This window comes from Protopterus annectens, chromosome 11.part0, assembly GCF_019279795.1.
Source record: "Protopterus annectens isolate FY-2018-M chromosome 11.part0, PAN1.0, whole genome shotgun sequence".
Taxonomy (NCBI): Eukaryota; Metazoa; Chordata; order Ceratodontiformes; family Protopteridae; genus Protopterus; species Protopterus annectens.
This window is the reverse complement of record NC_056745.1, coordinates 627,040,034-627,055,531: the sequence shown is the minus strand read 5'-3', so window position 1 is coordinate 627,055,531 and position 15,498 is coordinate 627,040,034. Positions and strand designations below refer to the sequence as shown.

General features: G+C 44.0%; 1 protein-coding gene across 2 annotated transcripts in view; it reads right to left on the bottom strand.

Moving 5' to 3' along the window:
• Positions 1–15,498, bottom strand: part of PRR5 (proline rich 5) — a 1,930,091-nt gene that overhangs the window by 1,414,575 nt on the left and 500,018 nt on the right. For both annotated transcript variants that reach the window (XM_044088087.1, XM_044088086.1), the window contains one exon: positions 5,315–5,395. In XM_044088087.1, the coding sequence (XP_043944022.1) occupies positions 5,315–5,395 (81 nt within the window). The remainder of the gene's footprint in view (positions 1–5,314; positions 5,396–15,498) is intronic.

Sequence of the window (15,498 nt, the reverse complement as noted above, 5' to 3'; positions counted from 1 at the left end):
TTGTGAAGTGACCTGAGTGTGTGTGTTATGAAACTAAGAGTAATGCTACTCAATGCCAGAAGTCTAAACCTCAAGATGCACGCACTTGAAACTCTCCTTAGCATGGAGAACATTGATATCTGTGCAGTAACAGAAACCTGGTTCAAGGCTCCCGAGAGCACCCCAGCACTACCAGGTTATACCTCATACCATGCTTTTCGGCCCCAAAACTTGGACCATACCACAAAAGGAGGGGAAGTATCAATATTCGTCAAATATACCCGCACCTCCAGGTTGGTGGCACAGCACGAAGCATCAGAGACTATCCATGTGCAACTAACAGTGGGTAAAACTGCCTTCCAGTTTATAGCCTGCTACAGACCACCCTCCCAAACCCAGGGACCCCACTCGGCCTTCCTGAGAACACTGGAAAATATGAAGGTCTCTCCAAACACCATTATATTGGGCGACTTCAACTACCCAAACATAGACTGGGAGCATTACTCTAGCTCCAACACCCTAGCCCAAAGGTTCCTAGAATTTATAAACTCAAATGCTATGGAACAACTTGTTACCACTCCCACAAGAGGGGAAAACATACTGGGCCTGATCATCACCAACATGGGGACTCTGTGCTCCAGACCAGAAGTGTATCCCTCACTGGTAAGATCAGACCATAAACTAATCTCACTGGATATTCACATCCGGACTCTACCCCCTGCCCTGAAAACCACAGTGAAAAACTTCTCTAAAGCAAATTTCACACTCCTCAAAACCGAGGTGGAATCCTTCAAAGCCCCCGGGCCTGTGGAAAATACGGCCCAGACCGCAGAATCCTTTATAAACGCATTCTATGAACACCTTCAGGAATGCATGGATCATGCAATCCCAAATAAAACCAAGACCCAATCCTCCAAAGGCAGACGTCCTGTCTGGTGGACCCCAGCCATAAACAAACTATACAATAGAAGGAGGAAGCTACTACATGATAGAGCAAAATCCCAAAAAGGGAAGGCATCTCTGATCAGTATTAGCAAAATACTACGGGCACTCATAAAATCGACTAAGGCCAGCTTTGAGAGAAAAATTGCACAGGAGACTAAGGATAATCACAAGGCTTTCTTTAGTTATGTTAGAAACCTGGGTGGGAATTCCCAGATATGCCCAGAATTAGTCCAAAATGACAAAAAATACACCGAACCCACAGACATTGCCAACATGCTAGCTGACAGGTTCAGCGCAAACTCCCCCCCCCCTCCCCACCAAAAGGGCAAATATTTATCCCAGCAGAGTGCTGCCCCCCTGACATCTCAGATGCTCAAGTAAGAGCTGCCCTCTCCAAAGCAAAAAACACAGCATCAATGGGACCAGACGGTGTCCCGGGCTGCGTTCTATATGAACTCCAAGAAGAGCTAAACCCAAAAATAAAACTACTCTTCAATCTCAGCCTTACTACAGGATATGTACCCAAAGAGTGGCATACAGCAACAATGGTCCCTCTCCACAAAGGTGGTGCCTCAACGGATCCTGGAAACTATCACCCCATAAGCCTGACTAGCTTGGTCTGCAAAGCTATGGAAAGGATCATCATGGACCTCATAAATAAAGATATTGGGGACCTACAGACACTGGATCCTACCCAGTTCGGCTTTGTTAAGGGCAGATCCTGCCTCTTAAACCTGGTTGATTTCTTTGAAACAGTCACCAAGGCCATTGACGAGGGGAAGGTGGTCCACACAGCCTACCTGGACCTCGCAAAAGCCTTCGATACAATACCCCACTCGGGCATTATAGATAAGCTCACCAGCTTAAATATAATCCCCTATGTCACTAGATGGGATGCAAACTGGCTCAAGGACAGAACCCACATGGTTAGAATTGCTGGAGCCATGTCAGACTCCAAACCAGTTACAAGTGGCGTCCCACAAGGCTCAGTCCTGGGACCTCTCTTGTTCGGTATATATTTCTCGGAGGTACAGGCCAACATGGAAGGAATGTGGCTGACCAAGTTTGCAGATGACTGCAAACTGGGCGCCATAATCGACTCTCCAGCCGACACAAGCATTCTCCAAAAGGGCCTCATAGAAACAGACAACTGGTGCCAGAGCCATGGCCTCAAGCTAAACGCCAAAAAGTGTATAGTCATCTCCTTTGGCAGAAACAAAGTGCCCACAAATTACCACATAGGTGGTAATCCATTAAGTACAGAAGACGTAATTAGGGACCTGGGGACCCAAGTTGATAGCAATCTCTCATTTGACAACCATGTGGCCAAAGTGATTAGAAAAACATTTTATATAACCCACCTAATCATGAAGGGATTCACATCTAGATCAGGGGAGGTCATCATTTACTCATCCCTCATCAGGCCCATAATTGAGTACAATGCCCCTTTTGGGATGTACCTTACCAGACACCTGCAGCAACTGGAAAGACCCCAAAAGTACCTCGCCAAGAGGATCATAGGGCTCAAACAGATGCCATATGCTGCCCGGTTAAAGAAACTCCAGCTCTACTCAGTGGCATACCGCCTGCTCAGAGGCGATCTGTGCCTGACGTATAAAGCCATGTCCAACCCGGAATTAATGGACATGCTGCACCTCAGAAAATCCAAATCCCATTGAGCTACGCGCTCGAGAGACTTGAACCTCAGAACTGAAATAAATAGGACATGCTGGAGGGACAGATTCATAACCCAGAGGCTCCCTTCACTCTGGAATAAAATCCCAGTCCAGGTTAGGCAGAGTCCCTCATTGACTCTCTTCAACAGGAATCTTGATGTGTGGATGGGAGATCGTAGGTTTACCCGGGGTATCACTTCTGTGTCACTGTTAGACAGAGGCACAGTATACTAACCTCGAAAAAGGGCATAGCAAAATTAATTTAAAATGGGTGGCGAAATCCAAACACACTCTGGCTAGGCTTATAAATGCCCTAGGGCAGATAGCCTAGTATGAACCTATGAACCTATGTGTCGGATTCTGGCACCTGACAGACAGCTGACTGTTACCTTCTCCTTATTCAACCTAGTGAGTGGGACATCAGTGTGCCTCACTATTGAGTCACCTATGATTATTGTATTGGGAAAGCTATTTTGCCTTAGGGGCTTAGGTAACTATGTATCTTGTGGTTTGTGCTGTGTTGTGGTGGTCGAGTGCATTTCTGCCTTGGAGGTCTTTTGGGTAGATTTCTTTTGAGAGCCTCCGAGAAGGTTTGTGTGTGGTTTGTATTTTTATGTGAGGGCTATGATGGTGGGTGTTCTGGAGGGCTATGTGTTCCATGTGGTGTGGTGCAGGTGTTGACCTTCTCATCTTGACCAGCTATTCCGGTCTTGGCTGAAGAATGCATGGCTTCCAATTTGGAGATATAAGCACATCTCTCACAAGTCTGAGTGTTGGGAGGTAAGAGGAGAGGGTTGCCTGTGTACATGAGACAGTTTCTACACTGAGTCAGAATGCCCAAGTTCACCAGGTTAATAGGAGAAAGCACAAGAAACTGTCCTTTAGACATGGCAGAAGGGATGGTCATCATTACTAAGTACTGGAACTGTTTCCTTATAGGATGTCTAGTGCTGATAGCACTTATGTGTGGTACAATAATTGCTACAAAACGCCTGATGAAGTGCTAGGTAAATAAGCTAATTAAAGTGCAAGAGAGAAGAGATCTAGCAAGATCTAAGGGAAAAATTGAAGCCCAGACTTTCTGGCACCATTAATATACTTTAAATGCAGTGCAAGCTAGCACACTTAACACAGAAAGATCTGAGGAACTCCGAAACTTACAAAACAGTCCTGGGTACAGCAAATCTGTAGCTGGACTACTCTAGTAACAGGAAAGGAGGGAAACAAGCTTAGAACTTTTTTTTTTGGCTTTTTGCAGATAAAACAGTTAAAACAGTAATAAAAATACTTTAAATGCAGTGCAAGCTAGCACACTTGAGTGTGTAGCAATATTAAAGCAAATACAGTTAAAATAAATGCAGTTAAATGAGAAAAATGACAAATCAAGTGCTGAAAGCAGTATAATAAAATCAAAATGGAGGCTCTTAAAGTCTCTCTTTCTCCTTTCTTTTGCTCTTGCAGTCTGCAGGACGCCAAAACAGGATCCGCGGAGCTTAAACAAGTGCAAACCCACGCAAACACGGGCTTTTAAACCAGAAAGTTGAAAGGGATAGAAAAACTGCCCAAACGGTCAATAAACTACAATTTCAGAGCCAGAAACCACTCCTCTTGTAGTAGATAGGCTACCTACTGCTTGCCACTCCCACTAATAAGCTGGAAGGCTTCCTTCTAACACAGAAAGGTCTGGGGAACTCAGAAACTTACAAAACAGTTCTGGATACAGCAAATCGGTATCTGGACTACTCTAGTAACAGGAAATGTAGAAAACAAGCCTAGAACTTTTTTTTTTGTTTTGTTTTTTTGCAGAAAAAAACAGTTAACTTGTAGCTGGAATACCTCAAAAAGGGTTTAAAACCAAGCAGGTGCAGGTTTAAAGTTGTTAAGTGTAAATAGCATGATGTTAGCTGAAAGCTTGGACTTTGTGATGTTATATTTTCTTTTTCTAGCCTAAGCCACCATTCTGATCCATATTTTTGTGGCTGTGCATCAGTTTTTCTGAATTAGGCTAAAAGTAAGACTTTCATGACACAGAAACAACATATGCCAATAATGGATGTTCTGTCATTAAAATAAACTTAAGATGTAACTGCTCCCTTGATTTTGAAGGTAAGAACAACATCTAAGAACATTTTAAAGGAAATAATCCCATTTAATTCCATGAACATTTATTGAGACTATGTCACACCATTCTGGAGGCAGAGCCTGCAGGAAAATTGTCAGTAGTAAAGCAGTTAAAATCAGAAGTGTTGCTACGATGGGGTGAAGGGGACATCTGCCTCAGATACTGCCTCAGATACAAGATGTTAGGACACATGTTCATGAACTACCAATGGGACTAATCTACTGGCATTAAGAAATGAATGCTAATACTATTATTGGTCTCAATGCAGAAATGCTGAAGTGTGCTCTTAATGGCTGGTATGGTAAATGTAGCAAATCATTTTGTACATTTGTATTTGTAGCAAGCAGTCAGCAACACGTTTTTGGATTTTTTTGCATCTGGTTTCACCGCAAATTTAATGTTCTATCATTGAAATAAATGTGCAACTATATACAAAAATATATGAAAATAAATTCTGCTGTTTTACTTTTTACCACAAATGTAAAGCAATACATGCAGACATTATTTATATGCATAAAGGAAGCAGCCATTATCCTCCATTTAGAAATTCAGCATACTTAGACATTTAAGTAGTTTATTGTGGCAAACTTACCTTACACCCTCATTTAGATTATAAAGCTCTGTCTCAGGAAGACCCTTTCTTTGAAATACTGAAATTACTCCATCTTGGATACTATAAAGAAATACACAGAAAGATTTTTAAACCAATAATAATTCTATACAGAAAGTAGAAATGATATTCAAAGATCTACTACTGAAAATCCACGTGGATAAGCCATACTGTAACATAACCACTTAGATCATCAGCTTTTTATAAAATACCTGTATAAGCTAGACCACTGAAATCAACAATAATTTATAGTTTTCAAAAGAACATTTGGATTTGCTATTGTTAAATGAAACAGATATATGTAAAGTATATTTCTCAACAATTAGTTTCACATAGTAGGATGTACTGAAAATTCTTCTGTTCGAGAAATGCATATAAAATAATGTTCCCAGAGTGAACTGAAGCCCCTGTGTTACTATAATTAAATGTACCAAATCCAACTCACTGCAAATATGTAAATTACAAATTTAACATAGGGTAGCAGTTTACACTGGGATAAATTACACCTACTTGTTAAGCAGGTAATCCGGCTCAACACACAGTCCCTTTTCAGGGGCAACCTAGGAGCAACGTCTGGTTAAGTGACTTGTTCAAGGTCACACAGTCAGCAAATGAGGGATAAGAGACTTAAACCCTGTACTATAGGAAATACAGCTCACAGCCTTAACCTTCTGTGGCAACTGGCAGACTAAATTTCTGTTAATTTGCCTAATGAAGAATTTTTGTAAACCAGCAATGCAAACCATTCTGCTGACCATATGCTGCTTTCTGCTCCAATTGCTCCTAAAGTAGGGCAACTGGTTCCATTCCCATGCAGCTGGCACCACTGCAGATTGGGAATGGGGTGTTGAAACATGGAGTAGAGCCTCTAACAGCATAATATACACTGTCATGTACATGGGGGTGATATTATATGATGCTCTAAATGGGTGCAGTTGTTGATATCTTGTACATCCAACACATAACAAAGGTCAGCTTTGGCTTTACCCTTTAATACTGTATTTTGCAGAAATCCGTCTTGCAATCATGATATACCCCAAAACCTACAGCAGTGCCAAACTGCAGACAGAAGGCCAATCCCTCCTTCCTAAAAAGGGCGAACTGACAACATGCTGTTCCTTTCCAGCCTATCTCCGTACCACCCCAATGACTGAGCCACTAATACATCTTAGGTCATTTTTATTATATTCAGGGCTCTATCCTTCTATTTCATAGAGCCAGGCATCTGACAAAGTATTTCTTGTGCATCTCAGTGTCAGGAAACTTCATGGATAGAAACATACCTCACACAGGTGTGTATCAATGAACTGTATTTCTACCTTTGACTTTATTTATGTATTTATGCATTTATTTATTTATTGTTTTTTGTTAATTGGGTGGCTGGCCTGGTCTAATGACCATTTTCAACCACAACCTGAGCAGCGGTATACGTGAATGCATATATTTACACACACACATACAAAAAGGGAAAACTAGTTGTACAGGAATGATTACTCTTGATACAGGTATACAAATCATTAAAAAAAGACCATTGTCAAAATTTCTTATATAAAATCAGTGTAAACGTTCACTTTGCATTCTTATTAAAAATAAGAAAACAGGATTTAATTTATTGACTTTTGTTTACTGGGAAAGTCCGACTTGACCCAAGTCCCATTTTCAATGGAAGTTCAGGAGAAAAGCTCCACATAAACCATATATTTACAATAAACAATAAAAATTAAACATTTTAAGCATTACTTGACATTTATCATTTACTTTAAAAGTTATATTATTTTACATAGTTCAAAGACATCTTAACATGTAACAGCTGGTGATACAACAGCAATGATAATGCTCACAGGTTCAATACATGTAGAAAGACATTGATGAGTTAAGCTGCCACTACAACAGGAACAGAAGATAGAGGAAGAGGACGGGTATAAGCAGAAATAATCAAGAAAAACAGAAGTAGGAAAAGTTCTGCTAGTGGAGATGTAACAGTAGATAGGTAAGATGATAAGGTGAGTAAGGAGGGGGTATTAGTAGGACAGGATTACAGATACAGGTTAGTTGGAGGAACAGTAGTGGGGTTGAAAAAGAAAGAGACGGATAAGAAAGATGAAAAAGTCGGAGTGACTGATAGAAAGGACTGATAATGGAAGAGAAGCAGAGAGAAAGGGTTGTTTAATCAGGATGGGAGAATGAGCATAGCCATGAAGATGTTAGTTGGTGTTTTAGGTTGTGTAATGTGTAGTAATGTTGTCTTGTTTTAAGGCGGGTGGAATGGAGTTCCAATGCTTAGCAATGCAGGTTGAGTAAAGTGTGTCATCTGCACTGTTATGAGACTTGGTCCTGGTCAGGATATATTTGTTCTGTGAGTGGAGATCCCTAGGAGGGAAGTAGTCTTTGAGGATGTTTTGTAATGATGGGCAGGTGTTGAGTTTTTTTGTATAATTTTGTGGCACCAAGCAGTGGGATTAGGTAAAGTGATTAGGTAGCTTGAGCCAGTGCAGGTACTTCAGTAGTAGGCAGTAGTGTGAACAGTTTGGTAAGTTGGATACAAATGTAGCTATTTTACTGTAGCAAACCTCTAGTTTATTGTTGAAAGTGGACTGAAGGTAGGTCAGGAAGGGTGCTGCATAGAAAAGTGAAGGAAGAAGATCAGATGTTGCTAAAGAATTCCTAGAGTAGTCAGTGAGAAGGTTTGTTTCTGTAGAGGAAGCCCAACTTTTGGTGAGTTGTCCTGATGGCTTGAGTGACATGTTGATCATATTTTAAGTTAACATGAATTAGAAAGACACCGAGAAGCTTTCTGTTGGAAACTGTTGAAAAATTGAGCTACTACTTGCTGATGTGATATTGAAGGAATGTTTTTGTGCTGACAGAGATTTGGGTAAAAACATTTTTTTAGTACTTAAAAGTAGCTGGTAGTCATTTAGGCAGGTGTCAACTAAGGAAAAGGAATTCTGGGTCATCTAGCAGTAGACTTGCCACAGCATACAAGCATGGCCTTGTCTGTGTATTGTTCTATGGAGGCTTCTTTGTTAACTTTGTGCAGATTATTAATGAATATGCTGTATATAGTAAAGGGCCTAGAACAGATCGTGACCAGAGCAGTAGTGGTACTGTAGTGAGGTCGGAAGCCATGTTGAGTGCTGGAGAGGAGACTGTTATTATGAACATGGGAAAGGAGCTGCGAATGTATGTATTTTTCCAATAATTTGGAGAGTGGAGGTAGAACGGTTGTAGGTCGGTAAATGGAAAAGTTGGAGGATATTCCCCCTTTATGTACAGGTATGATGTTTTTTTTTTTCCAGATGGCAGGGACGTAGGTTTCTGGAACTGACTGGTTTATGAGTATAGATACAGGATACATGACAACATCTGCAGTGATTCTTAGAAATTCTTGTGTCAGGTGGTGTGGATTGTTTTAGTTTTAGGAGGTGTTTTTTGATAGAAGAAGTATATACTGGCTGGAGCTAGAAAGGATTTTGGTGCTGATTACTACTGTTTGAGATAGTGGGGCTGGTGGGTGGTTTGTTGTTAAGTAGGGAAAGGACAGAGTGTATGGCATGTATGTTGAACTAGGTAGCTATAGGGACTGAGTTGTTAGTGGTTGTTGGTGAAGGAGTAGTAGTTTGGCCTGGGTGTAATAGTCTTTTGATTGTGTTCCAGGAAAGCTTAGGGTTCTATTGGTGGCTAAGAGCTTGGAAAACTATTAGTCTTGTCTAATCTGATTTGTTAAACCAACAATGAGACAAATGTGATGTACAATGTAATAAAAAGACAAACTTAAAACCAAAACCATGATCTACTTAGCAGCAAGCATACAGGAGACTGAAATGCCTTCACCACACAGTAACCTGGAATATAATTTGAGTGGTTTCATTCTTTTATTATTCAAAACCAAGAACGTCTTCAGAATAAAACTCATATCAACAGCTACATTTTAAAAACAGCATGATAAAACTACATGACCACCAGGAACCAATAAGAATCATAAACCAATAAGTTACTTATTCTTAAAAGAAACATTGTACAAGATGTAACAAATGTAGAACAACATGAAACATTGTTGCATAATATATCCAGGTGTACAAAATTAAATACTAGACTATGATCCAGTGTTTCAAAGTCTTTGTAACAATAAAAAAAAATTTATATTAATAAATTCATTGAGACCGGCTTCCTTGTCTACCCCATAACCTGATGCGCCACTGTGCCTCTCGGCACTCAAGTAATGTATTAAAATTCCCCAGTAAACTATCTAAACTGACAGTATCCAAAACAAAAAATATAAAGTTCTTAAAACTAACACAATGTAATGAATGTTTGGCCAAAGAATTACTTGTGTCTCTATTTTTAATTACTGTAACATGTTTGTATATTCTTTTTGAAAATGTTCTAAAAGTCTTTCCCACATAATTGCTTGTACAGGTCCCAGTGAGTTGCAGTCAAACCTTTTTCTAGCACAGATTGAATTATCTAGTACTTTAAAGTAAACATTTGAAGTGCTGCTTATGAATCTACAATATTTACACTTTCCACATTTATAAGTACCTAGGATACTCCATCTACTCACAAATGTGGGAACATATTCTTCTAAAATAGTTTTAATACTGTTACTTCTTTTGCAAGTGAAAACAGGAAACTCTCCAACAACTTTCACCAGTTCTTTGTTCCCCAGGACAATTTTCCTTCAGTGTACTTTTGATAAGGTTCATATCAAAAATAACAGAGAGTAGAAATGCCACTCCAAAACAGAAAGTAAAAGATTTTACTAAGTCAGATCTACTCTTAATGGTGTCACCAGGTTCTTCTCTTCATTTTGTTAAATAGGCATCTGAAGTACTTAACTTAATTATTTAGTCATCAACCTGTGGGTATCGGATCCGACCTGGATCTGAGCCGGCAGCTTTCCAAGCTAGAGATCTGAGCTCTAAGCTCCTCCCCTTACCCATAATACCCTGTGACCTCCTTCCAATCCTCAGATCTCGTTTGCCGAGGCTTGGTCAAGCATGAGTTTTCGAGCTCCTAGCGTTTTCAGGCGATTTGTGAGTGTATTTTTGCTTAAAAAATCTCTCTAATAGTTTTAGTGTGTGTGGTTAGTTTAGATTAATAGTTTAAATCCCTTAGCTTTACTCCCTCGTTCCCTCATAGTTTAACTCCTAGTAGGCCCTTCTTTTCCCTTAGGTGTTTATGTAGGGCGTGTGTGTGTCTTTCTCTAGGAATCATGGCCGAGGGCCCAAAGGCCATCTTTTCTAAGTGCACTGAGTGTGGCCATAAGCTATCCCTAGCGGATGGCCACACTCAGTGCGTCCTCTGCCTGGGGGTACCTCATCTGACCTCAGGCTGCCAGATTTGTGCAGCCTTTAACCCCCGGGTCCTGAGGGATAGGAGGAATAAGCTGATTCTGGCGGGTCTCCTACCCGCAGAATCGACTTCTTCCACCTCTCCCTCGGTGTCTACAGCCGCAGCTGCGGCTGATCAGCCTGCTGTCCCCCCTCCCCTGGCTAGGACTCAACCTCCCACCGCTTCCCAGGGAGACAGAGAATCTAAAAAAGATAAGAGAGAGAGGAAAGAGAGACAGAGGGAGAAAGAGACAGAGAAAGAGAGGTACAGAAGCCACAAGCGGCGGGCTGACACAGACCCCTCGGCCCTGCCTGCCAAAGTGCTCTCGTCACCCCAGAAGGTCTCTGGGCCTTCCTCCCCTCGGCTCCATTCTCCACGCTTCTCCCTGGAGCCAGAGGAGGAGGCCTGGCCATCTTTGAGGATGTCGAGGCGGCCCTCCCGGCCAGCTTTGGCGGCCTCTTCAAAGTCAACCCGCAGCCTCTCTGACGCTCATATGGACTGGATGATGCGTCGCTTTCCCCTAACCCAACTGCAGATGGGAGTGTTGCTGCCCTCTCCGGGGGGGAGTTCAGCCCCACTTTTTGCCTTGATAGCTCCTTCTCCGATCCACTATTGGGTTTCGGAGCCTTCGGAGTCAGGGAGTCGGCGCCAATGGTTATCACTACTTCGACGCTGGCCATGCCCTCGAGTTTGTCATATCCCTTTTTGGATCCGAGCTCTTGGGGGCGAGAGCCATGCGTTGGATACGGGGGGGGGGCCACTGTGTCTTTGGCTCCATTTCGGTCAGAGTACACTTCCCTTTTGGGTCTGAGAGCTTTGGCTCCGATGCCGATCCCCGCGCTGGATCCGAGGGTGTTAACCACAGTGCCCAGAGAGATTGGTTCACCCTCGACTTTCGATGTGGTGGAGAGGGTTCTCTCGAGAGGTTCAAGACCCCCCCTACTCTTTCTCTGAGATCCGCCCCCACTCCCTTGCAGCTGGGCATGTCTTCCATCGTCCAGTCCCAGGGACAGCCTGCGTTGACGCCCCAGCCCGTTCCACTGATGGAACATGACTCTGTTGGTGAACCCTCCTCGGACAGCCTCACAGAGGAGGTCCCTCACAAACGTAAGTGTAAGAAGAGACACTTGGACTCCCCTGAGTCCCTCACGGAGGACACTGATTAGGAGGAAGGGGAAGGTTCCCCCAGGTCACCCCCCGAAGACGTCTCCTTTGGAGACATTATGGAAATGCTTCGCCAAAAGGGGGGGGGTCAGCCCAAAAACCTTCCTCGGACGAGTCGGTATTCCTGGAGGCATTCGACGGAGGCCCATCTACATCTTGGGTGTCCCCTCCGGCCGACCCCCTGGTTGACCTCATCACTACCAGGGTGTGGAAGGAACCAGACACTGTAGAGTCAATCCCCAGGAGGCCAGATAGGATTGTTAGTCCCCCCGCGGATAGGACGGCTTGGAGTAAGGGTTCCCCAGTAGATGCCATGGTGGTGGCGGCAGCCACCAAGAAGGAACTTGCTCAGGATAGTTCCTCAGTCCATCCCCCTGATAAGGAGTCTCGGACGATGGATCATACAGGGAAGTGGATGTTTGCTTCAGCTACCTTTTCCATAAGGGCGTTGAATTATTTGGCCCATGTAATTAGACTTCAGTGGGATCTGGTGAAAGAATACGCTGAGTTTCCCCCTGAATCTATGTCGGCCAAGGACAAACGGACCTTCTCGACTCACATGGCCACTCTGAAATCTGTATCAAACATGTCTATGCGGCTACTCTCCCATGCCACGAAAGGAGCCACTAGAGCCAGCGGGTCCGGCATCGCCTTAAGGCGTCACGCCTGGCTCCGGCTTTGTGACTTTTCGGAACCTTTCAAGGCATCCTTCAAGAACACACCCTTTAACGGTTCTACCCTGTTCGGGAGGACTGTCCACGACACATTGGTTCAGAGCGAGAAAGACGGGAAGACGCTGTCTGCCATCGGAATCCGCTTCTTGGCTCCTCAAAGGTCCTTTTTCCAGGAAACAGAGAGGACAAAAGATGTGGTTCCGGAAGTCTTAGCAGTCCAGTTACGGTCCAGAACCTTCGTCCTTCAGAGGCAGAGGGGGACAAGGTGGACGCTGACCCAGAGGCAGAGGGGGGGGCCGAAAAATTTTGGGTCTCAGGAACCTTTTTCTGACCGACCCATGCAGCAGCCCTGAGGGGTTGCCCGACTGCTCCTCTCTGGAGGCAGTCAGGGGTCGTTTTTCAAAGCAGCTGGCTCAGTGGGAGTCCATCACAACAGATCGCTGGGTGCTTCGAATAATATCCAGAGGTTACTCAATCCCTTTCATAAACCAACCTCCTCAGTCGAGGCACCTCCCCGATGTACCACCCAGTCAGAGGGAGGCTGCAGCTTTAGAGATAAAAAAGCTGCTAGAAAAAAAGTGCCATCCAGCACACCCCCCCAGGCTAGTTCGGATTAGGCAATTACTCCAGGTTCTTTTTGGTGCCAAAGAAGATGGGGGACTTAAGGCTGATTCTCGACCTTTTAACCATTAACCTCTTCATTGCCAAGGAGAAATTCTGGATGGTCACGCTTCAATCCATCCTCCCCTTTTGCAGGAAAAGGACTGGATGTGCTCCATAGACCTCAAGGATGCGTACTATCATATTCTCATGGACAGATAATCCAGGAGGTTCCTCCGCTTTCAGCTAGGGGCCAGTCATTACCAGTTCAGGGTCCTACCCTTCGGCCTCACCACAGCCCCCAGGGTGTTCACCAAGGTCATGGCAGTTGTAGCGGCCCACCTGAGACTTCAGAGAATACAGGTTTTTCCTTAGCTAGACGACTGGCTCCTTACCGCCCCCCACCAGGCATCTACTCTGCTTAGCCAGGGAATGCTTCCTACTATTAGCATCCCAATTGGGAATCACCATAAACTTCAAGAAGTCATCCCTTCAACCAGTTCAAATCTTGGAGTTCATAGGGGCCAGAATAGACACGCTTCAGACCAAGGCTTTCTTGACATCAGACATACTTCGCAGTTTGACCCTACACATTCTAGCCCTTCTTCATTCACCTGCCCCATCAGTGGAGTTAGACCTGAGAGCTTTAGGGTCCATGGCAGCAGCAATCAATCTCACTCCCTTAGCTCGCTTGCACATGAGGTTTCTCCAGTAGACTTTGCAGGTACAGTGGTCCATCCTTCACTACCCATTGGACTTACCGATTCCTATCAGCAGAGTTTGCAGAAATTCCTTCATGTGGCGGCTCTAATCTCAAGAGCTTCAGGAAGGACAACCATTTGTTATGCCACAACCCCAAGCCACAGTGACCACAGACGCTTCCCGCCTTGGGTGGGGGGGGCATTACGTGGGCAGAACTGTCCAAGGTACATGGACTCAGAGACCGTTCTGCATATAAATTTACTGGAGATGAGGGCGGTCCTTCTACCATTGCAAGCCTTTCACACCTTTCTCCCTCCAGGGACTATTGCAATTCAGTCAGACAACATGTCAGTGGTCTGGTATATCAACAAACAGAGGGGAACCAGGTCTTACCCTCTTTGCCGAGAGGCCATGAGAGTTTGGGATTGGGCGATATCCACCAACCATTTTCTGTTAACAACGCACATTCCGGGTTGGTCCAACATCCTAGCGGACAAACTGAGTCAAACTATCCTCTCGACCTATGAGTGGTCTCTGAATCCTTTAGTAGCGAAACAGATCTTCCACAAGTGGGGTCAGCCTTGCTGCGATCTCTTTGCGTCACCTTCCAACGCGAAGTGCAGTGAGTTTTTTGCTCTAATCCCCCCTCCGGGGGAAGCCCCCAGAGACGCTCTAGTCCCTGCTTGGCCACCCAGTCTTCTTTATGCTTATCCTTCTCTTCCGTTGATGACAAAATTCTTATAGAAAGCTCGTCGGCTGGGAACAAGATTATCCTCATAGCCCCATTCTGGCCTCGTCAAGCCTGGTTCCTGTGTCTACGGTCTCATCTTATAGCTCCTCACTGGATCTTGGATCCCATCCCGGATCTAATATCTCATCCTTCGGGATTGGAACCCCTGAATCTGGTCAATCTCAAGCTCTCAGCTTGGCTGATCCAGTTCCATTAGTTGTTAGGTCTCCCGGTATCTTGTCCGCAGTTAGATCTATCCTGGTAGCGGTGCATAAGCCTTCTACCAGGAAGGTTTACAATAGTAAATGGAAGCGGTTTTCCATTTGGGCATCTCATAGGAATTTAGACCCTTTCACTACTTCCATCCCAGCAGTGCTCGATTTCTTATCTCATATTTTTCAGCATGGGGCCAGCTCTTCTACTGTAAAGGTTCATATGGCTGCTGTCTCCCATTTTCACATTGGAGAAAATCTCAATCCCCTCGCTTCCACCAAGATTTGTAAGACCTTTCTGAAAGGTACATTTCTCTTGAGACCTCCTGTTAGGAACTCCACCCCTCCATGGGATCTAACTTTGGTCCTTCAGGCTCTGACTGGACCACCTTTTGAACCTGCAGCTTCTGTTAATTTGAAATTCTTGTCCTGGAAAACTGCCTTTTTGGTAGCTATTACCTCAGCTAGGAGGGTGTCGGAGCTTCAGGCCCTCTGTGTTAATCCCCCTTATCTTGTATTCCATAAGGACAGGGTCTCTCTCAGGACTAACCCATCTTTTCTACCCAAACTGGCCTCCGAGGCGAACATCAATCAGTCCATTAATCTCCCAGTTTTTTTCCCTAACTATCAAAACAAAGGGGAGTACAAACTTAATTTGTTAGATGTTCATAGGCAGTTACGCTTTTATTTACACAGAACAGCTGCCTTCTGCAAGTCTGATCAGCTCTTTGTTTCCTTTGCAAAACCCTT